This window comes from Pogoniulus pusillus, chromosome 30, assembly GCF_015220805.1.
Source record: "Pogoniulus pusillus isolate bPogPus1 chromosome 30, bPogPus1.pri, whole genome shotgun sequence".
Classification (NCBI taxonomy): domain Eukaryota; kingdom Metazoa; phylum Chordata; class Aves; order Piciformes; family Lybiidae; genus Pogoniulus; species Pogoniulus pusillus.
In genome coordinates this window covers 13,769,574-13,794,491 of record NC_087293.1, presented here as the reverse complement: position 1 = coordinate 13,794,491, position 24,918 = coordinate 13,769,574, and the positions used below count along the sequence as shown (strand labels likewise).

Sequence of the window (24,918 nt, the reverse complement as noted above, 5' to 3'; positions counted from 1 at the left end):
TTTCTGCACATAGCACAAAAGTCCCAGGAAGCAAACTGCAGAACACAGAAGGAGCCTACCTTCTCCAATTTGGAATACAACTCTCCTGCTTCATTTTTCCCTTGATCTTTTACCTGTAACTTAAATATAAAATATATAAAAGTCTCAGGAAAAGTTGCAGCACACTGGTCTTTTATCCAGTCATCACCTCAATCAATTTAAACACAGATAATTCCACACAGGATAAATCCACATTACTTCAAGGGTACAGTCGAAAGGCATTTTGCATTAATTGTACAAGCCAGGCTAATCTTTGGAGGACACACACACAACTTGTCAGTGTAAAACAGCACTAGACATTCCAGTGAGTACTAATCCCCCTTCCCACGAAGCCTAAACTACCTTCTGTAATTTGTTGTGACATTCAGCAGCTTTACGTTTGAATTCTTCAGCTGCCAGTCGGGACTCTCTCAATTCCGACTCATAAAGATCGCTCCGCCTGCGAGCTGATATAAGATCCTCTTCCAACTGATTCATCATCAACCTCATTTCTTCTACTTGAGCTTGATATTCCTATAGTTGTGGTGCAAGGGAAGAAGGTACAGCATTTTAGAAGCAGCACGGGAAACACTTGGAGCAGCAGATCCCAGAATACTGATTGCAGGCAAGAGGCACATTAAGAATATGTGGAAGTAAAAGTACCAAAGAGAACAGTAAGAGCTAAATAAAATAACACATCCATGGTATTCTAGTTTGAGTCTTGGCATTTTCAAGTCAATACTTCATAAGTCAAAACACTTTTTTTTGAGAGTTGCTTCACTGCAGAAACATATACATATATCTCTACACACAAATGATAAATACTACTTACATTTCTAATTTCTGAATCAGAAATGTGTCTTTGAGCTGAGGTCTCTACTAAATGCCCAGATGCTCCCTCAAGATTTATTTTCTCAGGTTGATAACATGACAATTACCACAGATCTGCACAGCTTGGGTAAAAGGAAAGAAGGAGAAGCAGAAGGGTAGCATACTGTGGCTTCTAGCCATCAGTTACTTTCTCTGGACAGAGTTAAAAAGAATCATATTGCTCTATATGGGAGACAACCTAAAATCAAATACTAACTTAGAAAACCTGTCTCAAAATCACATTGCCCATAGAAGATATTTGCCTGTATAGGCCAAAATAATGATTCCCCATGCAGGTCACTACAAGGTAGGGATTTAGTTGGGGAAAGCAGAAGAAGAAAAGAACATTTGAGTTGCTTATCTCACTGAGACTGAATAAACAGAGACTAACTCATGAGATTGCTTCCTGCATCTTCACTGGAAAAACAATTTAATTATGCTTATTTACCATTTACTAAGTTCTGTAAATATGCATTTTATGAAATTACTCAAAAAAAACCCACCAAAAAACCAACAAACCAAAACCACCAACCAAAACCCACAAAACCCAAAATCAAGGCATTTTTTTAATGAAGCAGAGAAGAAAAACATGTAGATCAAGAGCTAGGATAAAAGATTCTGAAGGACTGACAGTGGGGGAGTCTGTCTTTCTTTCCATTTTAATATCTTACACCACGCCAAACTACCCCCATATTCAAAAGAGTAACTGTCTCGTGACAAAGTCAGGTTTGTCATCACTCCCTCCAGGCAGGCAGCTGTCATGAGTTTGACAAGTGACTGCATGAGCACTGACCCTAACGTCAGCCCGCAGTTCCCCAGCAACATGGAGAGCTTATCCAAGCCACTTAGAGAAGCTGGGCCTGTAAGAGATTGCTTTGGTATCCATCATGGGGAGCGTGGGAGAATGGCTCTATGGTTTGCAATTCCCCAATTGGCTCTCCAGTCTGTAAGGCAGATAGAGGACCTCTCTTTCCACTTAGCCTCACTTATATTCTTGCTGGAAAGAACTAAAAGCTTTTCCATAAAATGTGAGCTTACATTAACTCAAATATTCATTTTACACAAATATGTTTGTGAAGAAAAAAAGGCAGAATGCTTTGAAGGAATATATGCTGTGCTCAGAATCATAATTTGCCAAGATTCCCTAAAATATTTGGGGTTTATGTCAGCAAACACTTGATCAAAGAACTACAGGTATGACTATGGCAGCCACTGTGGAAATGAGTGTTTGGGAAGGGAGGAGAATGGGGAGGGAGAAAAGAAGAAAGAAGAGGAGATAATTAGTAATATTTCAGATTTTGTTGTTTCTTCACATTTGCAAGAATATCCTTGGATAAATCTCATTGTCAGGCCAGAGGAACAAGCCACATCACTCAAGGCAGCACAGAACAATACCTCTTGCATATGCATTGCTCAGTTTGAAAACTATCAAGATGTACTTAAGCACATATTAATGGACAGGCAAAGCTCAGGGCATACACCTGCAGCGAATCACATCAGAGTAGTTACATACAAATAAGTGGGCCTCTCAAAAAATAGGGATTCTGATTTGTTGCAAGTTCATCCATTCATACAGGTCTTCATCAAGGAAGGATCAGAATGCAGGCTTAGTTAGAACTAAACAAAACCAAACAGAAAACACATAGGCACCAAAACAAAACAAAAATAAACCCGAACAAACACAAACCCAGCATGCTCTTCTATTCAAGTACCTGGGGTTAAGTTGCACCTACAGCCTTGCCCTGAAAATACCAAATGCCTAATTACTAAGTTTTGAAAGTTCTGACTTCTTGTTAAGTTTTAATTCTTCTCTCTCATGTTTCAGGTGTTTGAGAGCAAATAAGGAACTCTTCCACCTCTCCTCCCAGTTCCCTCTGACTTAGAGGTAATGATCTAAGTCTTTCATGGCTAAGATCCACCTGCTGGTATGAGTCAGCAAAACTATCTCTGCACATTCTGTTGCGGTGTTCTTCCACATGGGTTTCAAATAGCTTGAGGACCACCCCAGATAGGAAAGTCTGCAGGATGTTCCAGATTCGTTTGTTGACCTAAGCAGCAGTTTTAAGCCATCATGAATCTACACAAGCCAAATTAAGAGATTGTGAGACAAAATGCTTGATTAAAAATTACTTTTCCCTCTATTACATGCATCTGCAATTCCTAAGAATCTATCTGTATTTATCATCACTGAAAAGCTTCCAAATTTCAGCATTTAAAGTCACATTGCTAAGAAAGCACCAGAACACAGAGAAATGAGCTTTAGAGCCCTTGTATTACATAAAACAACCATTCAGTAGAATGCTGTAGAGGTCTGTGGAGGCCTGCTACATCCAGAGAGTTGTTTTTGCATTTCATTACTTTTTTACATAAGAGCTGCTCATGTCTGGAGAATTATTACCAAGGTTTCTGGGCTTCCTTGTCTCAAACACTATGAAATTAGTCAGTTAATGTTTGTGAAGTGTTTTTGAAGATGAAAAACAACAGATAATTGCTAAGAATTGTTTAAATGCCATAGCAAATTTCAATTTCTTTTTCTCAGTACATTATGTTCCTATTAATTCATAAAACTGAATGGGTTCTGTCTTGTAGATCATTTAAAATCCTAAAAATGTCCACATTTGTCACCATATTTTCATTTCATTTTGATTTTTCCTCCCTTATGAACAACTGTATGGATTAATGAATTTTCAGTGTTCTGGTACAAAAAAAAATTAATTATGAACACTTACTTTGCAAATAGATTAAATTAGGAAAATAACAGGCAACAAAGATTCTGTTTTGAAAGATTATTAAGCATTTCAAATGGCCAGATGAGATGAAGAAAGAAAAAAAAGAAAACCACCACACACAAACCAAAATTAAGGCTAAGTCCTCTCCAGGTGAAGGTGCATTACCTTACTGTGACACCTGTACAGCTTGCCCATTTAAAATGGGTAATTTCTAATGGAGCATATTCCTGAAGTATTGCAGCTTTCTCCCAAGCTGGTGTTATAGACAGAGTACTTTCAAAACTAGGAAAAAAAAAAACTTCAAGTTTGGAGTTGGTGCTTACTTGCAACATACACTGAAAGTGCAAATTTGCTGCTTTCCATGTTGCTTAAGAAACCAAGTGAAAACATACAGCCTGGGAGTCACCACAGCCTACCATTGTGAAAGGTAATCCTGGCAACAGAGCTAGAATATGCCAAGAATGCCTAAGTGTAGACAGCCACTCTGCTCCCCACAGAAGCAGGTATACCTGTTCTTTGATCTCTTGCAGTTTTCGGCTTTGCTCTCTGATATCATGAAGTAGCTGTAGTGCCTTATCATCTTCCTGAGACACCTCCATCCGTGCCTGCTCCAGGCTTCGCTTTAAGCTCTGCAGAAAGCAAAACGTTCAATACACAGTCTTTGTTTTTTTCAGATGGCTGTATAAATAAAGATCTTTAGCTATGTAAATGCCTCCTTGATGGCAGTGGAGCATCAAAAAAAGAAATCAAGGCATCAGTGATGGAACCCTAAAGAACTTCATGGCCAGTGCTGCTTCTGTCTGGATAGAGGCAGCCCGTTTTACAAACAGCTTACTACACATAAATCTTAGTTCAAATCTCTACTTCCTCACACCAGCTTCACAGACAAAAACCAAACAGAGATGACAAAAGGCATCCATTATTGACAGCATTTATCTATATTTTATCTAACACTATTAAATTCAAAACCTAGATACAATCCTTCAATTTCGTGTTACTAACAAGCCTATTCATTCTCCTTTTCGCTCTTAAGCGAGCCAAATCCTGTAGTCATTACTAAACTTCTACAAAAAAAAACAGAAGAGCTGCTTCTGTAAGTGAACAAAGACCTTACCTGCAAATTCTGACAGACCAGTGGTCCTCCTATCAAGTGCATATTACTCTCCAATAATAGATATAAACTGAGCTTGCTTTATTTACCTAGCGGCATTTGCCATAAGGGAATCACTCAGTCGCCATTTAAGATCTGCTTCCCAACAAACCAACCCCTCACAAATGTTTTTCAAGCCTCAGAATATTATCTAGAGTTTTGGTCTCGGTACAAGTAAGGAAACAGGATACTCACATCCAACTGAAAATACAGAGACTATCAACTAGAATGAAAGTATCCTCACTGGAGTTTTGGCAGGACAATTGGGCAGACATGCCAGCTCCCACAAAAAACGTCAAATGGTCTTTGAAGATGTGAGTTTTAAGGCCTCATTTTTATATTCTACCTGAAAAATAGCACCTGCTCTAGGATCATGCCTGCATTATAGTGGGAAGAACTGGGTCAGTATGGACTCAGAGTACCACAGATGGAGGCAACATCATTGTTTCCTCATCTCACTTGTCCTTGAAGATTTCTGTCTAGGTACTGATTAGGCCCCATCCTCTGCTGGCTAAGAAACCTGCAAGAAGTCAAACCCAAGCATGTTCTAGCACAGCCAGTAAGACAAACAGCACAAATAGCTTCAGCAAGACCAGGACAGTAGTTACTCCTGTATGTTCTAAGCACATGACCATGAAACAAAGTTCAAATAGAACTATCAAGCAAGCCTCTGCAAACAATTCAGGGCTCCACGTTCAACAGATCCTCTCACAATGATTTTTTCTCTCCATCAAGTACCCCATTGAAACCATGATGGAAGAGAAAGGCAAAGACCACCAGATTTCAGGCCTTCAGAGCTGAAAGGACTGGTGCAGGGGCTCACACTGCATTCTGTGATATAGGTGGCCAGGTCCTGCTCCAGGAGGGATCGCTGGGTTTCAGAGGCTTTCAGTTCCACCTCCTTTTGGCTAAGTACAGCCTCCACCTCTGACACTCTCCGGTGCAACCGCGTCATTTCCTGCTCCATCTGCAATAAATATTAAGAGGTTATAAAGGGGGCTTCAAAAGCTTCGTTAACTGCTACTTTCAGAGTTCTGTATGTAAGGAATTTGTCTCCAAGAGACTTCTAGCTATGTTTCTCCAAATGGTGTTTAAATTCCAATACCATTGTCTCTGCTCCAGGAATGCACAGTTCTTCTTAAGGACAAGTAGTAAGTCTAAGTCACCCCATTCATTCAAGCTGCTTGTTCATATTCAGTCATTCTTCGAACCCCAGTTAGCAAAGAAGACACAATCATTTTTCACCTGACTTGCAGAGATGGGTCACTTTAACCTTATCCCAAATCCATGCTGGGCCAGAAGATGGTTTCCCCCCATCTCCTTGTCAGGAGCAAATGGTCAAATCCAGAACAGAGCAAGGAGAAAAGTAACCAAACTCTCATAAAAGTCTCAAACAAGCAGTAAGTTTTAAAAGACTCCACTGGGTTCCGTTATTGGAGCACAGCGACTGTTACGAGATGTTCACCATAACCAGTGATGTGATAACAGTTATGTAAGTAGAAGTTGATGAGTTAGGAAGAGAACCTCAGAACAGTACTGCTGTAATTGTGCGTATGATGAAGAGGCTCGGCCTGCAGGAAGAAGCAGTCGTCTGTGTCACGCTGAGGACTGTTTAAAATCCAGAGCCGCTTCTGGTTAAGATAAAAGTATCTACAGCAACAGCAGGGCCTAAATTCATCTCCCTTTGTATTGGACAGGAAGCCACCTCACTGAAGGAAGAGCACTTTGCCCACCACGAGTCTGGATGATCAGCAGCATCTGACAGATCCCCGGACATAGAGTGGTTGCAGATTCCTGGAGCAATGGAGATGGCCAATCGCATAAATAAATACCTTGTGACACTTGTCCTGAGCTTCTTGGAGTTCTTTGCTCTTGAGAAGAAGTTTCTTTTCCATGGAGCTGACCTTGGCTGGAGAATCCACACTTGAAAAAACAGATCTAAAAGGGCAAAGCCAAACAGCAATGAATATAGGTAAAGGGTAGAAAAATCTGCATTTATGTAACCTTGGTAAACTCATTGGGTACTTACTTATACCAGGATAAAAGAAGGGTGCAACAATTACAGTCTAACAGCCATCATTTCAGATCAAACACAACACAACACTTGATGACAGCACATCCTTATTAAATAATCCATGTGTACTTCTAGTTCCAACATTCATGTTTTCCATCAGTGGCTTTTATGTCAGAGTGCAAAACAACACATCACAGCAGCATTTTTGCATAGTTTGTAGAGATTTTTAAGTGGAACAAAAAGAAAGCATAAAGTAACCATTTGGAAAGTGAAGTTTTCAGAGAACTCCTTTTTATTGTGTACTTTAAACAGGTTTTGAAATTATCATCAAAGTATGAAAAGCCCTAAAACACTTTAACTGGTCATAATCTGCACCACAGGAAAAAGAATTTCATATCCTTACTCACCTTTTGTGAATCAAAATGGAACAGATACTTTCCTAACTCAATTCATGTGATCCCTACAAACTCAATCAATACCAATATGATTAGTCACACTGCAGAACTTCAGAGTCCCACTCGTAAGTAATTTTTTTCCCCCACAAAACACAATTTAACTCTACTACTGAAAACAATCTGACTCCAGAAACCTGAGGAAAATATTTACATTCTCTTCAGCTTTTTCTCTAATTGGGACTCAACACTGAAGAAGTTCACCATTTCTGTCAGTCTAGATTCTTTCTAGAAAAGGATAAGAAGTCACTCAATGTTATGGAGCATATTTTTAGTGCTTTGCAGTCTTAAATATGTAATTTGCAACCAAAACAATAAAGTACACATATTAAAACACAATTTTAAAACTCACATTCTCCCCCACATAAAATGATTCAAAGTAGATATTTAAGCAGCTAATGATGGAACCAGTGTTAAGTGATAGATGAAAACACAGCAGTACAACGAAGGTGCTAATAAAAGATCATACAGTCTGCCCACACGTAGCTTTCTGCTTCTCCTGGCCACAGTTTGGTATGCAGCCAGTTATCCCCACGGAGAGAAATGAGCTTTGAGCAGCTCTCTGCATATAGCCATACACCCACACACAGCAGCACAGTCTCTTCTTAACACCAAGGAAAGTTTGATTCCATCACCACCATTTTCTGAGAAAAATCTACTCTTTAATTCAAACAGATATGTGGGATATTCACCAAAAAAAAGAAAGACACATTTTTAAATTGACAGTGCTGCACAGCAACATATCTGCACCAAAAAAGACCTTCACCTTAAGCAGTCATCAGGAAACACTGTTCTGGTATTAGCAAACAAACAGAGCAAACTCTACTAACTATGCCTTGAAAGGCCAAATATCAGAAACTAGATGTGGAAAAATCCAGAAGAAAGAATTCTGCATGTCAACAACACAGATAACATCAGGACTTAATGAAAAAAAAAAGTTAAAAGTGAATGCTTCTGTAAAACATTCCTTTAGTCCTGGTCCAATCAATCCGATCCATCAGCACATCACATCTGAATATCAATTTATAAAGCGTGTCTGTACTCCTACAGAGAAAAGGCAACCATCTGAGAAAGCTGCATACCAAATCCCATAACAGCTGGGTGTACAAACAAGGCTAAAAATGAATAGTTGAGAAAAGCAGTCTAAAAATACAAATTAAAGCTCATATTCACTAAAAAAGACACCGAGGAATCTGCTTTAAAATGTTAATCAAATAAATGTAAATAGCTGCAAATGTGTGCTGAGACAAGTCTGAAATATCTTTTTATCATAAACATTAAGCTTCACAGGCTGAATGGCACTGGCTACAGCAGGATTTTTTACTATAGCTTCAGCATTAGCCATCACCTTTTTTACTTTTATTCTTTTCAAATCTAAGAAAAGTAAACGCAGTTCTCACAGACCTGGTTTTATTTGCTCCTTCTTGTTCACCTTCCTGTATGGGTTAATTTCATTTGGTAGTTTTTCTTATTTAGTTGCTATTACAAGAATGGGAGCCTGATTATACAGGCACCATTTTGCACTTCAGAAACTTCTCCTCGCAAGCCTCAATAGATCCACACATAGGGGGTATAAGGACAGATTCAGGCCACAAGTCACAAAGCTGTGCAGAGAGGGGTGATGGGATGGGACAGGGCACAGGAGACTCCAGGAGACTCAGTGACCGAAGTTTAAATTTCCTTAGGTGACTGTAGAGGGAGCTGCTCCTCAGAGTTGGGGTCAGTTTTGTAAGGAAGGATAGGCTACAAACTAGAATTACAAGCTTCCTTCCTCATCCCCATCCAAAGGGAGAATGAAATTCCTTAAAAATAAATGTCCCCACGACACAAGGGATTTCCTTCCATGGAAACAGGACACCTTATCCCCAGGTAAGGCTGATTTCAGTCAGCACAGGACACATGGTTTTTAAGAAACATCCTTTCCCCAGCAGTTCTTGGCTGCATACAAATTATATTAGAACAACTACATGAGCATCCATCAACCTTCAAAGTACCAGAAAGGGGGCAGAGAGGAAATCAAGAGAAATGGAATACTGGCTAATCTAATAAGCCTTGTCATGGTGATATAAGCTCTCAACACAGCATGACAAGGTAGAAAATGTCCACGTTTGCTGGGGCACTTAAATTCTTCCTCAGTCAGCATCATCTCAGAAATTAAACACATACAATCCAACATCAAAAGCCATGATGTGAAGCTACCATTCAGGTTGGTACCATCTCAGAACGTGCCATTTAATTAAGTGCTATATCTGGATTAATTCTCTTAGCTCAACAGAACTGTTTCTGCTGTCTCCTCTAAAGCATGAAAAAAAAGAGATAAACAAAAGATAACCAGCATACATCAACAAGAAAATTGCAATAAAGGACTAAAAAACCCCAAAGTCAAGTCTGTAGTACTGAGCACTGATAACACTATCTATGCCAATTTACTTCCCTAAGCAGCACTGCCTGCATGACTAACAAACAAGTTAACTTACAGCTGACTATCCAGTGATTTCACAGCTAGATCAGCAACAGCCTCAACCAGCAGAACTACCAGAAATGGTGCTAGCTGTGTAAAAGCTCCTCCAATCTTAGCATGGCTGAGATGAAGAAGAAAAAAAAAAAAAAGAGTATTTGGACAGGAAAAGATGTAAGATGGTCATGGGATGCTGAACCACTCTCATGCATCACACCTCATACCTTCCTTTGTCCTTCTGTGCCACTCTCACAAACCCCCAACTCACCTGTGCTTCTTCCTTCTCACAACGATTGACACCATCTGTCCTAATCCTGGCCCCCACACAACATGCCTAAAATCTCATCCCCCGTCCCTCATGCTCTATTCTTTTTAGCATTATACTCATCTGTACTTTCCACCCCCTCGTAAATGCTTGCTCAGGCCTAAAAAAAAACACCAACCAAACACAAACAGTGATACCATCAATCTGTGAATAGAGCTAACTGAAGCAAAGCATATTTTTGGTACGCTCATCCTGTGCTTCCTCTCTAATCTATCTTTGATGAAACAGTTTACCAGAATTCAACAAGCCATTGGAAGAAATCAACAGTCCTTCCTTTTGGAAGACAGGCCCAGCTTAACTCATCTTACAGAATCATAAAAGACCTCCAAGGTTATAAAGTCCAACCACTGACCCAACACTACTGTGGCCATTAAACCACGTGCTGAAGTGCCACCTCCACACTGTGTTAACTCTTCCAGGGGCAGTGGCTCCACCACCCCCTTAGAGAGCCTGTTCCAATGCCTGACCACACTTGCAAGAAAAAAATTTCTTAATTTCCAATTTAAACCTCACAAACCCAGATTTTTTTTTTTTTAGATATCTTGAAAAATACCACATAGGAACCAACAGAAAAGATCTGGACCATCTATCAAAGCTTCACAGATCACAATTCAAGAATTACTGGATTGAATTTACTATTTTGATAGATACTTAAGTAAAACTAAAACCCTGTATCAACAGCTGGGATTAGGTACTAGTCCCACTGTCAGCCTTGACTGTGGACATCTCTCTAGGTTCTATCATGAACCTAAGTTTCGTATCATAGAAGCTAAATGGACCTGACTCTATTTAGCTTCTTAGTCAGTCTAAGAGGACAGAGGCAGCAAAAATTTATATTCTAAACTAATTTTTTTAATTAGGTACTAATTTTTTATTAGCTATTTTGGTATATTTCATTAGACATTTATTTTTATTCATCATTGTGGTATATTTGGGTAGCCTTGGATTTATAATGTATCTTCTGCCTTAGGGCTTCTGCTAGTCCCATGCAAAGGACAAGAACAATGTTCTTTCACCACTTGATGAATATTTCTGGCATCTAAGGGTTTTTCTCACTTGTTCTAAGCACTGGAGATCAGCCACAGCTGGGAGCAGAAAGTAAGACAGGGCTGGCTTTTAAGGGAATTAAACTCTCAGTTGCATGTTATCTTGTCACAGTCACACGCTCGCAGCCAAACCAGCAGCCAGATTTGTAGCCAGAGAGGCATTTCTCCTTCAAATTGAGAATTCAGAGGCCACGATGGGAGAAGGAGTTTGCTGATCCTTCTCTGAAGCCTGATCCCAATTCTCAGAACCATATAGGAGATTTATTTAACAACCATTTTGCTAGCACGGGAACCTATGACATAAGCAGTGCCCTTGACTTCTCCTGATTGCACCCTATGACACATTCTTGTAAAGCCATTTGCTCATCTGTTAAATATTACATGTCTTATAGGGTACCAAATCCTTCCCAAACTTCATGGTATGGAGCAACACATGGAACACTTCAATTCAATGGATCACCCTGAACTACACACTAACCACATAATTTCTGGCAACAGGTCTAAGTGACTTAGGTAAACCCTTGTAAACCCAAGCAGCTGGATCCGGAGAATGGGAAACAGAAGAACTTATTTTATCCTTCTTCTGTACTTTTTTTTTTAATGCCTCTTCTCTGACATATTTGAAATTCCTACCTCAGCTATGCCTTTAGTGTCCAATGAACAAGGGCAGGAGTGGAAGTCTAAACTTCACAGCTTGACAGCCCACGGATTAAAAGCAGTGCAAGTCTCAAGGACCTTGTTAACAGCAGTCTGCAGCTGCTTGGCCTAACTGTGAGCAGCACTAGAGCCATTAGAGCTCTCATGCTGCAGACACAAGAAAACAGATCTGCATCACTTAGCAACCATAAGGGCTAGAATTCAGGAGAAAAGATTTTAAGCAAAAAAATTCTTGACTGATAAACTTGATGACTTAGGACCTTGCAGAGGAGACACCTCAAGATTCACAACAGATAAGCTGATCTCCAATTCACTGTTCTCTTCCCCATCTAGAATTTGATATTCAAGCTAGTGAGGACAGAAACAGCACTTTGTTTCTGCAAGTAAAACAGACACCACACAGTATTTTGTAAGAAGTTAGCTTTATGATCCAGTGTTGCAGTGATGCTGGGAATAAACTATTCACTGCGTTATTTAAATACAGATACATTCCAGTCTCCATACACTCCCTGTCAGGTCTAAATCACCTTCTTAGAACAAAATGCTACTGCTAAAAATATCAACCTGCATTTATCAAGATCTCATGCAAAAAAAAAAAAAAAAAGAGTAAAATGTAAGATATTAAAATTATTTGGGGGAAAATTAAGCATATGATGTCTTCTGTTGCAGCTCAAGAAAAAAAAATCAGGCCACACCAAGTAGAAATTTTACTTCAGTCAGAATTTCTCCAGCACATTAATCTCTCATCTTTTGCTATAGCCCTTCATATCCATTACCAAAATTCAAATATCACTTCAATATGCATTTTCAGTACTAGCTCTACAAAGAAAGATCAGTCATTCTACTCAATTTATATTGCTTTTCAGCCTTCAGCCTCCAGCAGTTACACCTCAGTTCCTCAGACTTTACCTCATGCTCCTCTCCAGTTCTAACCCTGTATACATTTTTACCATACATGTACAGCCACTGTTGAGCCTCTTCTGACTGTTACATGAGCAGTCATGTAGCCTTCATCAATGGGCTGCAGTTCCCCAGGCAGAAAAGATAACTTAGGATGTTATTTCACTTTTAAATCAAGATAGATTTTAACCCAGGTGTCTACAGATGTAACATTCCATTTTTCTAATTCTGATGACAGTATTGGATCATGTCACCCAAAGAAAGCTTTTTCCCAGTTGTTAGGTCCTTTGCTTTCCTTCCTCTTTCGTCATAAAAGCAATTCTGCTAACGAGGGACAGTCAAAGGCTCCGGTTTTATTACTGGCATAACCATCATATAACCTTGATTCAGAGCGTGGGCAAGATCAAAGATGTCAACAGTATCACCAGATTTGGTTACACACCTACTGCAGAGCAACTATCATAACCAACATGACAAAGAAATGAAAACTTGATTAAGACAGGTTGACAACGAAGTCCCTGAAGGGAACTAACCAGCAGCAGTGAACGATGGTTGACATGAAAACACAGTGACTTAGTGCATTGAGTCACTAACCCAGCTAAAGCCATTGCATTCCTGAGAGGCCTCATGATCCTGGGGTAAGGACTTCTCAACTTAATGTACTGCACTAACACTTTTTCAATAGCTCTGTCATAAGAAACTAACCACCCTCCACAACAAATGGTTTCTACCACACCATCTATGCTTTACTTTTTCTCCAGCTCCAACCCCTCAGAAAGCATGTTTTCTTTCCACTGACCATCATTTTTCTAGATCTTTACTGCCCTCCACAACCACACACCCTGCATACTTCATCTGAATCTCCAGGCTCTTAACCCTCAATATAGCAATGTCCAGTCTTCGTATTTAACTTGACCGAACGGCACACAGTCAGCTGCTATGAAGCTCCTTCTCTTGTTCACTGACCCATCACATTCTGCACATTCCCAAATTAGTGGAGCCCCATTTCTGTGGATCACTGATTCAGCCTCACATTCCCAGCACTTGGTGCCCACTCTCTGACCCAGTAAAATAACACCCCCCTCTCCTCCATCTCTGAACTCCTCAGCATTCTCCCGTTCAGGCATCTGCAATATCCAAAATGCAATCATCTACTGCTTGTCAGTTAACAGTAACAACTTATTCAAAGTCATTGTAACAACAATTTTAACAACAACTGGTTTAGAATCAATCTTTCTATCCTCTTTCCTCCTTCTTACCCCAGAAATAATCACAGAATGGTAGGACATGCACAAGCCACAGCAGCAACAGATAAAGCTAGCATCTGGCAGCTTCCCTAAAGCAGAGTATTGGGCAGTTAAAACAGCTTTTCTCCACGCTCCCTCCCCACCTTCCTATTTTCCAGTGATCCTATCCACCTGAGCAGTAATTCTTACTTACTCTGATCTGAGGATCCCTAATGCCTTGATGAATGAAAACCCCACAAACGGCAAATCTTCTCCAGAGAAACCTGCTGGGTTCAGCTGCCGCGGAGAGGATAAAACCCGCAAATTCTTCTCTGGTTCATCAAAATTTGAGGTGTCATCATCAGACTTGAGAGTAGGAACGAAGGGGGGTGCAGCTGGTGGAAAAAGCAAGAAGAAAAGACAAAATTCAGCTACAGTTCACTCTGCAACAGTCCCACTCATTCAGTGATTGCAATGGCACTGCAGCTCCTGCTTTTAATCTTGCTAACACAAGCAGACTGAGCTGCTGCTCTCAAATCGTATTACAGCAACAAGAGATTAACCCTTAAGCTACCAACATGGCTTCCACTCTGCAGGCAGAATGTCTCCCACACTGATTAAACTGGGGTTTAGGTTGGTGATTTGAGACTGACGTTTTCTGGAGGTTTTTTTTTTCAGGTTAGAGTGAAGGGTTTTTAAAACATAAACATTGAGACAAATCAAAGCACCAGACTAAGATAATCATCATTGCAATATAAATTAAAATTATTCAGTTCTGATTCATCTACAAATGTCTCCAACCTATCCAATTAGTGACACTATATGAGAATGTAGCCTGATCTTTTGCTAGTCAGCTAAGGGATATATCTACCCTTTTAGTATTACCAAGATTAGAAGCCCATACTGAGAATATTCAACTGCAAACTGGTCTTTCTCACTGAATATTCTAATAAAATTTAGCTATCAGAAGCTAAATGGTCTTTAGGTAGGGAAGAAATATCAGTAAGATTTTATGTCTCTAAAAGGGCTTGCTAAAGATCTGGAACTCTTGTCGGGACACCACTGCAGTCTGGCTCTGATACAATTGGCTCTGGAGAGAGGTATAAATAGCAGGAATTACAATGTATGTCTCACTATAATTTCTAAATTGGTACCACTTAACTTGTTAAGCAGTTGTTTAATTTCAGCTGATTTTCCCTTGTTTGCTTCAGATTAATTAACCAAGAGAACAAAAGAACAAGTTCTTCTCAATGATGTGCAGCACCCGAGCTACCTGCTGGCTTGGCTGCGTGTGCGCAAGGAACGAATGCAGAAGCCTGCTGTGCAATCCCTACCTCGTTAAATCACGTTTTCTGGGGGGGGGGTTGATTTATTTCGTCATTCAGGTCCTCGTTCACCACAAATCCACTATTTTTTTTCCCCTATATAAAGGTAACAGCTCTTCGGTCAGCAACTAGAACACAGCCCATTGTCACAAGCTGATGGAAGTGTAGTGTGCTAAAACCGTTACCATGGATCCAGTATAGGTCTCTGGTAGCTGAAGGGCTGAGGAGGACTGAAGAACAGGGAACAAACATTACAACCCCTGCAGTGCAGGCTCCCTGCTCCTCACTCTCTGCGTGCTCGGAGTTTAACCCTACCTGCCTGCATTCGTGACAGATGCTGATGCTTATCTGACTGACACGGGCAGAATGAGTCACGGCTGGAGCTTGCTAGCTCCCTCTAGGTTGCCAAAGCCTTTGTCAGCCTGCTTTTTAACTCTTCATTATCAAGGCAAACGTATGCTTAAACTACCCACCAGACCAGCATTAACAGCCAAGAAAAAAAAAGTCATCTGTCTGTGTAAACTGCCAAATCACAACTACACACACAGGCTTTGTTAGCAGCTCCCCAAGGGGATGTTCTGACGCTGCTCCCAAGCAGAGAAGTGAGAAGAAATTCCATGAAGATAGGATGCTGCTCACGTACAGTTCCAAGTACGTTAGAATAAGATAAATGGTGAAAATATACGAATTAAATGGGTTCTATACTAAGCAGTTTCACTTACTGGCTCCAGAATATTTTCTATCAATATCAGGAATTTATTAATTTCTGGTATTTTATTGGTTATAATGTCAAGACAATATAATGCTGACATTTATGTACTGCAAATATAATTTTGGAATAGATTGATTGATCTGTTTGTTGGGTTTTTGTTCAATCGCTTAATGTCAGCATAATGTCCAGCTGCACTTCTATATGCTCTTAATGACTGAAAACAGAGAAGCCACAGAAAACAGTTGATGCATATCTTCTTTAGTGCAAATGTAAGTCCAAAGATGAAGTTAATTTATAGCAGAGGAGAATAAGGTCAGGAATTAATGCATTTTAGGTTAGGACCTCTGCTGAAAGAACTTCGCACATCTTAAAGGAAGGGGTTGCTATGGGGTATTTAAATTGTCTTTGAAGACAGATTCTGTCTGGGAGGTGAAGTAATACAGAAAACAGAAAACTGTTTTCTTTGTCTGGGGAAGTTTAGAATCTTTCTTAAAGAGGTAACAAAAAAACAGCTCCATTAGATAGTCCTCAGAGTGACAGATAAGTTCATCTTTGAAAGAGAGACCTAGTGCCTGACTTCTTATCAGGAATTAGCTAGATCTTAAGAGTCATCTTCAAGACCTTGCAATTAATAAGGAAGTCATTCCTCCTACTAACAATAAGAATTCCTAGTCTAAACCCCTGCATAAAAGACAATATAATTTGAATATACCTAAGATCAGTATGCACATAAAAAGATGAAAAGCACTCAATAGGGGAACAACAGATGCAAAAAGATAAAAACTGAATGTGAGATAGAGCAAACCTTTGGGGTGGTAGGAAACTAAAGAGCACTGTGTTTTACACTACATTTTCCCCTAATGTTTAATCAAAGATATGAACAAAGAAGAGAAATTGTGAGCACTGGATTAAAAGACATTGAAAAATATCATTTGCCCTCTGTTTTGTGTGCATTGAAAATCCATAACTCACAGTCCAAACACTCTGCAACTTTGCAGAAGAACCTTATTACAATATTTGTTTCAAGAAATAGTAGCAACTAAAAAGAAAACTTGGGAACAACAATCATTCAACATAACACCTCTAGATGTAAGTAGTTCTGAACTGTCAAGAGAGACTGAAAATGAGAAGCAGAACTTCTGCAGAAATTTCAGGACACTTCCATGGGAGTAAGTGGGAGTATCTTTAAGGGAAAAAACAAACAAAAAAAGCCAGACCCAGTATGTCTGATTTTGTAAGTTACTTAGTAGCCTCTTTATAGTCCTTTAGCTCCTAAAATTAAGGAATTCTTTGTTCAATGTCCAAAATATCTACAGAATAAACAGAACAGTCTTGTGAAAGCAAGCTAAAAGAGACAAGCAGTGCTGCTCTCAAGAGTGGCTCATATGGTGACATAATCTCTGGTTAAATTATCATTTCTTGCTTAAAATCAGAAGGCTGTCACACAGCTAGAGTATTTCCAGAAAAGATGAAGATTGGTGAATGCAAATACATTGACACGCTTATCAACTGCTTCTTTAAAGGGAAGAATCCTTTAGTGGAGGTCAAGATAAGCCTCTGGGAGCTAACTGCTGAAACCACGTCATCACATCTGACAAGGGGAAGAACTTGCACTCTTTTCAGGCTCACCCAAAAGACTGGCAAAGCTATTAGTCCAAAAGACAGTAAACCCAACGCTACTACTTGTACAAACAGGTCGGGTATAGAGACCTCTTTTTGCCTCCTATATGCTACAAACAAACGTACATACTCTGTTGAGCATGTACAGTACCTCGTAAAGAACTGCATGCTTTAAAAAAGACAATTGCTTGCCTAGATACCTCCCCACTTGTGGAAGCATGTAAGCCTCTTCCATCTGTTGCAAAGAGTGACTTTTAGAGGAAAAGGGGGTGTTGTAAGTTGCTAAGTTAAAAAAGAGAAAACCAAAGCCACCACACAAACCCTGCAATTCTTGAACCAGTTTATCATTAAGACTAGATACAGACTAGATGTCTCTTATGGAAAGAAGGTGGGGTTTTTTTTTCCTTTTTGGACTGTGCATTAGTGGTTTTGAGTAGGTCAAGGAACTCTGCCTTAATTGGGTCTTTCCAGCCTTTATGCAAATTCATAAGAGATGTTGCATTTCCCTGGGATGGTGAAAGACTAAACAGAAATGGGAACATTACAGGAAATACAGAACATGTAAGAATAAAGATCCATCTTTTCTCAATCTGTATATACTTTCTGAGGAAAAGCGTCCACACAGTCCTTTTTAAGTAGGTTAGGCACTACTCTTCCTCAAGCTTTAGGAGGTCTGTTTGAGCAAAATGTTACGGCAGAGAAATAGAGGAGTCCAATTAATGTAATTTAAGGATGTTTTCTCTATGATCACTTTTACAACAGGCATTATACTAGTTCTCAGCAAGCTAGACAGTATTATCTTAACATCTTTATAGTTCTGTCACAGCAATGATCCGACATAGACATCAATTCTAATAAAAGTCATCTTCCAGCTGACATGGAAGTGATCTCTACTTAGAGGAAGGAGTCAACACCTTTTTCTGCAGGCAAGCATTTAAATGAAATATGACAATGTTTAACTGTGAAAATACTGAATGACAGCTTTGGGTTCACAAAGATAAAGAAAAGCCTTGGATTTAAGAACAAGGAGATTTGGGCTCCTGTCTGTTCAATAGCAGAAGACAGTAGAAAATTTAAAAACCCTCAGTCTTCGACACTTTCCCAAGTGCTTCTGTTTGCACAAGACATTAATTCCTTCTCACATATAGTTTCCAAATATGCCATTCCATTTTCAAGACCTCTGGGACTGCAGTTACAAAACAGTCCTTAAAATGAAAGATTCTTTACGCTATTCATATATATCACTTAGATAATAAGTCTTCCAACCATCTCTCAGCTAGCCCTCAGCAGGCAGATTTCCAGTTCCAAATGAAACAGCTGAAGTAAGTTATGAATTTCAAGCAGCAAAAAAACGATCAACAAAACCCCCAAATCATATTGAATGCAACCTGGCTGCTGGTAACTCAAGTACATCATTCCCTCATTCTCTACTGATTTTAGACACTTATCAAGTATTCAAATAGCTCTGATATCAACTTTCCAGTTAAAATCCTGATCATTTAGGTGAAACACAAAGTAAATAAATTCCAAAACACCTTCAGAAAATTCTGTAAAGTAAATCAATACAACTTTTCAATGTTTTGTTTTCTTTTGTTTGGGAGAATGTGGCAGTGTCTGTTTTGGGAGAGGGGTTTTTTTCAGACACTTTAGAAGTCATTAACTAGCAGAAATCCACAAATGAGAGTGGAATCTATAAATATATGTCAGTGCAATATTCCAATGAAAGGCAAAATTACCTGTTGAGACAGATTCAGTTAAACCTAACCTTAGGTTTCTTTAACTCAGAGCTGCTTTGACAGACACATGCTACTTGAACCCAAGGAAGCTGGTAGCTTTTTTAGAGGAAACTACTTTTGGGGAAGGAGTTTGCCAAAAAGTCAAGTGTTTCATAGGTTACCATAACAACAACACTGAAAGACTCCTTAATGACACATTCTTAACCAAAATCAGTGTGTGAAGAGTGGTTATCCTGGAGCTCCCAGCATGATAAACACCTGCAAGGAAAAGAGAGCCATTTTTTTTCCTATCTTTCTCAGTCTGAAATAGAAATAACATTATTGCTTCTACAGACTAGAGGAAAGTCTGACTGCTGACACAGTATTTATTTAACACTCATAGATTCAATATAGACCTCTTGGAAGGCAGCAAAGGGGAAAAAGATTTGGGGTCCTAATTGATGGGACCAAGAGCCAGCAATGTACTCTTGTGGCCAGGAAGGCCAATACCATTCTGGGATGTATTAGAAGGGTTGTGGCTAGCAGGTCGAGAGAGGTTCTCCTGTCCCTCTACTCTGCCCTGCTGAGGCCGCATCTGGAGTACTGTGTCCAGTTCTGAGCCCACCAGTTCAAGAACTGCTTGAGAGAGTCCAGCACAGTGCCACAAGGATGACTAAGGGAACGGAACAGCTCTCTTACAAGGAGAGAATGAGGGAGCTGGTGCTCTGCTGCTTGGAGAAGAGAAGGCCGAGAGGTGACCTCATCAATGTTTATAAATACATAAAGGTGAGTGCTAGGAGGAAGGAGCCAGATTCTTCTTGCTGATGCCAGCCCAAGGGGCAATGGGTAGAAGCTGAGGCACAGGATGTTTCATTTAAACATGAGGGGGATTTTTTACCCCTGGAACAGGATGCCCAGGGGAAGTTGTGGAGTCTCCCTCTCTGGAGATATTCAAAATCCATCTGGATGTGTTCCTGTGTGATCCAGTACAGGTGACCCTGCTCTGGCAGGGAGCTTGGACTGGATGAGCTTTGGAGGTCCCTTCCAGCTCCTGACATTCTGTGATTCATAGAATCAGTTAGGTTGGAAAGGACCTTTAAGATTATCAAGTCCAGCATTTGATACTCTCAAAATCTTTGACCTGATTAACTTGTGGGAGTGAGATTCTTTAATGTAAATCTAAATCCTGTGACCTCTTCCAGCACTTAGTAGTTTCCTCATTTTCTCAGGTTGCTCTTGCTCCAGTTAAACACCACTATCAGTGGAGGTCAAGATAAGAAAGAAACCTTTAGCTTTTAGATAGCCTGGGTCAAACCCAACAAGAGTTTCGAACAGAACAACAGTGACACTGCCCTGAATAAACCAGCAAGTGGAGAACCACTGCAGAGAGCAAAGCAATAGGTGATACATCGAATCTGCTACTAAAAGCAGGAAGACTGCTGTGTTTTGTGCTAGTTACAGTGGGGTTTTATGAACTATGAGACATAACAACTAAGTCAGGGGTCAAAATGCATGAATCTTCACAGTAGGTAGGGCCGGATATTACAGGGAATGATGCAATCCACTAGCCAGCTGCAGGCAGAAATTTATGGGTTTTTTAAGCTCTGGATGATTCTTTCAGCATTCTAACAGTGTAAGGGCTACCTACCAGCTTGTCCCTCAGTATCACCATTGTCACATGAAATGGCAAAACAGACAATTAACTCCAGCAGCTGCATGCATGCAGGACAGGCAATTGCCAAGGAAACACCAGAACATATGCTCACATGCCATTTTTTTCCAGACTGGAGATAATACCATGCAAATGCAACACAAAGATTTCAGAAATTAAACTGGTAGCTTAGGCAGAGCTCTAGGGAAAGAAGGCAAAGAGAGATGAAGTCTGGGAAATGCATGTCAAAAGGATGAAAGAGACTCAAGGCTCAATGGCTCTCAAAAGGTAGAAACAATGGAATTTAACAGAACAGCAGCTCCACAAGTTCAAAATTAATGAATCAACAGAAAAGTGAGTAAACATTCTGTGGAGCTGACAGCTGAAGTGCTTAGATAGTCATCAAAAGTAGAAGCACTGGCTTAGCAATTTATCACAGAAAATGGAGCACAATCATTGCTCTTACAGCATATTTGATAAAGGATATAAGGCAGACAAGTTCCTTGCCCAGATAATCTCACAGACCAAGTAATTTAAAACACTACCCAACACAATTCAGGCACTATACATAGATCATTCATGATCTGTGAAATACTTGCTTTTGCTATGAAGCTGGTGCCTCAATACTTTCAAATACTAAATTTCGCTGCTCCCACAGTATTACAAACAATTTTCTGCACAGAAAAGCATATGCTTCACTGGTTTTATTCCAATCCTACTGGAATGAACACATTTTTGACAGAAAAATTAGTCATATTAGCCACATTAAGTTTGAAAAACACCAATGTCCCTATAGCTGCTGATCTTTTATCATCTAAAGGAGAAAAAAAAATAAACAAAATCAATCTTAAATGAAACTGGATCACAAGCACTGAAAAATAGAGCAGAAGACACAACAAAAATTTATGTGATTAAGACAAAATTAAGCAAATTAAAGAGGAAAAGGCCCAAAAGAACATACTGATGCATCTGAATATGAGAAAGGACATGGGAAGGAAGATTTTGAGTTTCAGTCCAGTGCTTGCAACAATATGGCAACTGCATCAAAAATTCATATGGAAGTGCAGCAAACTTCATCTTGCCTCACAATTTTCACCTCAGAGATGTTAACACATCCTACCCAAAGCCCAGTGTTAATTGTTTCTTTAAAAATATCCATGCAGGACACAGGCTCTGCTTCATTATTTTAACATTATTCACCTCAAGCACATGTAAATACTCACATTGTACAAACTTTAATGTTACCTGAAGAAACAGGAATTTTAATATATACCCTATCAGGAGAGGCTGAGGGACCTGGGGGTGTGCAACCTGAAGAATAGGAGGCTCAGGGGTGACCTCATTGCTGTCTACAACTACCTGAAGGCTGTAGCCAGGTGGGATTGGTCTCTTCTCCCAGACAACCAGCAACAGAACAAAGGGACACAGTCTCAAGTTGTGCCAGGGGAAGTACAGGCTGGATGTTAGGAGGAAGTTCTTCACAGAGAGAGTGGCTGGCATTGGAATGGGTTGCCCAGGGAGGTGGTGGAGTCACAGTCCCTGGAGATGTTCAAGAAAAGCCTGGATGGGGCACTCAGTGCCATGGTCTAGTTGACTGGATAGGGCTTGGGGATAGGTTAGACTGGATCATCTTGGAGGTCTCTTCCAACCTGGTTGATTCTATGATTCTACAGTATCAGTCTACTCACAGTTACGGATATTATCCCAGTCAATTGTAGAAAAAAATGGATGGCAGCAGAGCCCTTCATAACCCAGCCTTTCCTTCTGTCCACAAAGCAGGCTTTGGATCAGGTCAAGAAACTCCCTACTAACTTTCACATCCTCTGGGAACTTCAGAAACCTCTGCAATAGAAAGAAAAAGGATTTCTGCTCAGTAGAAAAAACAGTGCCAGAACAATATGATTAAGTTTCATTATTCTGAAATACATCAGGCACAAAGGATAAATATTTATGGCATACAAATAAAAGTATTGCTTTTTCTTTTTCAGATAGGCTTTTATATGCATTTACTGCAGCAGAGATAAGAACAAAGGAATAACCATTCCCCAGCAGACAAATGGTAGCTCCAGATCACCATCTTGCGCTGAACAATGGCCAATGACATACACAAATGGAAGAGTAAAACAAAGCACTTCCCCAGAAAATTCTCCCAAATTTCCAAGGATTTCTGGCTTTCAGTTGTCTAAACTAGAGATGATGCCTTTTTATTTGCCAGATCTCAATGGATTCTTCTTCTATGAAATTTTCTAGTCACTCCTTGAACATAGAGAAACACTCAGTAGCTCAAAACAGAGAGCAAGGAACTCCTCAGCATGAGAATGTTTTCTATGACAAGTCCTTTAGTCTGCAATGTAGTTACTGCTGGCTGCTTTCATGTGGTGTTCCTGATTTAATATTGGAAAATAAAACAGATACCTGTTCTTTGTTCTCTTCCTCCCAGCTACACATATTTTTTTCTTTCCTATCAACTTTTTAGGACTGTTACTAAAAACATGGTTTAATTATTGTTGCCTAAGATGGACAGCTAGATCTTTTTAAATTCATACATTGCAGATGGTTATTTTTAGACACCTGCTACAAAAAATAACTGGGTATCTACAACACAGAGACATATAAAAACAGTATAAAGCAGATATCTAAATATTTTATGAACATGACACAGTCAGAGAACCATGAGCTTATTTTCTCAAGTGTAAAAACAATCTTTAGGTACAGCAGTTTTCCTCAGGATCATGGAAAGAGCTCTCCCTACCTGGAAGTTCATAATGTTATTGAAAGTTTTTGCTGAAGTCCCTTCAGCAAAAGGAGTTTTCCCATAAATCATTTCATAGGCAATGACTCCAAGGGACCACCAATCGCATTCTGGACCATAAGAAGCTTTCCCATCCCCATTCAAACCCATTAGCATTTCTGGTGCCATGTAGTCAGGTGTGCCAACAGGTAGCTTGGCATTTACCTAGAAGCAAACATACAAGAAGTGAAAATACAGCACTTGCTGCTCCTTGTGGTTTTGGTAATTAAATACATCATTTTACTTTTTTAAATGAGACAATTTTCAGTGACTTTTAAGTAATTTTAAGCAAGGCTGTAAAGCAAAAAAGTGCAAGGTTAAGGAAACTGATGATAAACAGCAAGCTATTGTGGTGTAAAAAGAGTCAAATTATCAGAGCTGACTTACTACAAAGTACAAACAGCTAACACAGAAAAGCAGCACTCTAGGAAGCAGAGAATAACTGAACATAGAGGTTTTAAGCAGTATATATACACTCTAGAACTATGCATACTGCAGCACTACTGCTTCAACTGGAAGTAATAGGGACATCATAAATGAAAATAATCCAATTCAGACATAAATATTTCCTGTCCTCCTCCTATGCTGTGTCATCCCTGTGTTTGTGATCAGCAAAGTACTAGGTTTTGAACTAAGTAAAATCAAGGAACAGCTACAAAGTCACTTTTCCATTTGTGACTGGACTGCCCAAACAAGCCCTAGATAAAGTTTAAATCCACATGATTACCACTTTGTTTACTGTCATTTTGGCAGCTGACCCAAAGTCCACCAGTTTGATGTGTCCAGTTCGGTCAATAAGAACATTCTCTGGTTTGATATCTCTGTAAGTAAGAGGAAAGTGATCAGCACCTTTCCAAACCACTTCCCACTGTCACAGTTAGGCAATAGGATACCCCTGCTCAGCTACACTAAACTGTGTGCTCAGCTGCACAGAATCTCAGTAATTGGGAGCCTTATTTCTGACTGTTTCCAAGCAAATATGGTAGTAGTAAAGCTCCCATTATTACGGAAAATCAATAATTATTCACACAAGATGGAAAGAGAAGGTGGTTTTGGTCCCTGACTACAATGTAACTAAGCTACAGTGAAGTGTTAAGTTGTTTTCTTCTCAAATTTCCCCACAACTCTGTATACATTCCAAATCCAGGCAGCTACCTTGCATTAGAAGGCCACAGCCTATGATCTGAGTGCATCCACTGCCATTGCTTGGAACATAAAAAAACTTCATAGCTTTCCCAAAGCCCCAGAATGGGATACAT

The 24,918-nt window shown here is 39.7% G+C and overlaps 1 protein-coding gene across 9 annotated transcripts in view; it reads right to left on the bottom strand.

The window, feature by feature from the left end:
- Positions 1 to 24,918, bottom strand: part of CIT (citron rho-interacting serine/threonine kinase) — a 116,856-nt gene that overhangs the window by 43,581 nt on the left and 48,357 nt on the right. For 5 of the 9 annotated variants that reach the window (XM_064169062.1, XM_064169064.1, XM_064169065.1 and 2 more), the window contains 9 exons: positions 24,387 to 24,480; positions 23,621 to 23,824; positions 22,557 to 22,710; positions 14,060 to 14,240; positions 6,600 to 6,705; positions 5,591 to 5,734; positions 4,127 to 4,246; positions 382 to 552; positions 60 to 119 (listed from right to left, as the gene is read on the bottom strand). In XM_064169062.1, coding sequence (XP_064025132.1) covers positions 60 to 119; positions 382 to 552; positions 4,127 to 4,246; positions 5,591 to 5,734; positions 6,600 to 6,705; positions 14,060 to 14,240; positions 22,557 to 22,710; positions 23,621 to 23,824; positions 24,387 to 24,480 — 1,234 coding nt within the window. The remainder of the gene's footprint in view (positions 1 to 59; positions 120 to 381; positions 553 to 4,126; positions 4,247 to 5,590; positions 5,735 to 6,599; positions 6,706 to 14,059; positions 14,241 to 22,556; positions 22,711 to 23,620; positions 23,825 to 24,386; positions 24,481 to 24,918) is intronic. The other 4 variants (XM_064169063.1, XM_064169067.1, XM_064169068.1 and 1 more) reach the window with 1 other exon arrangement.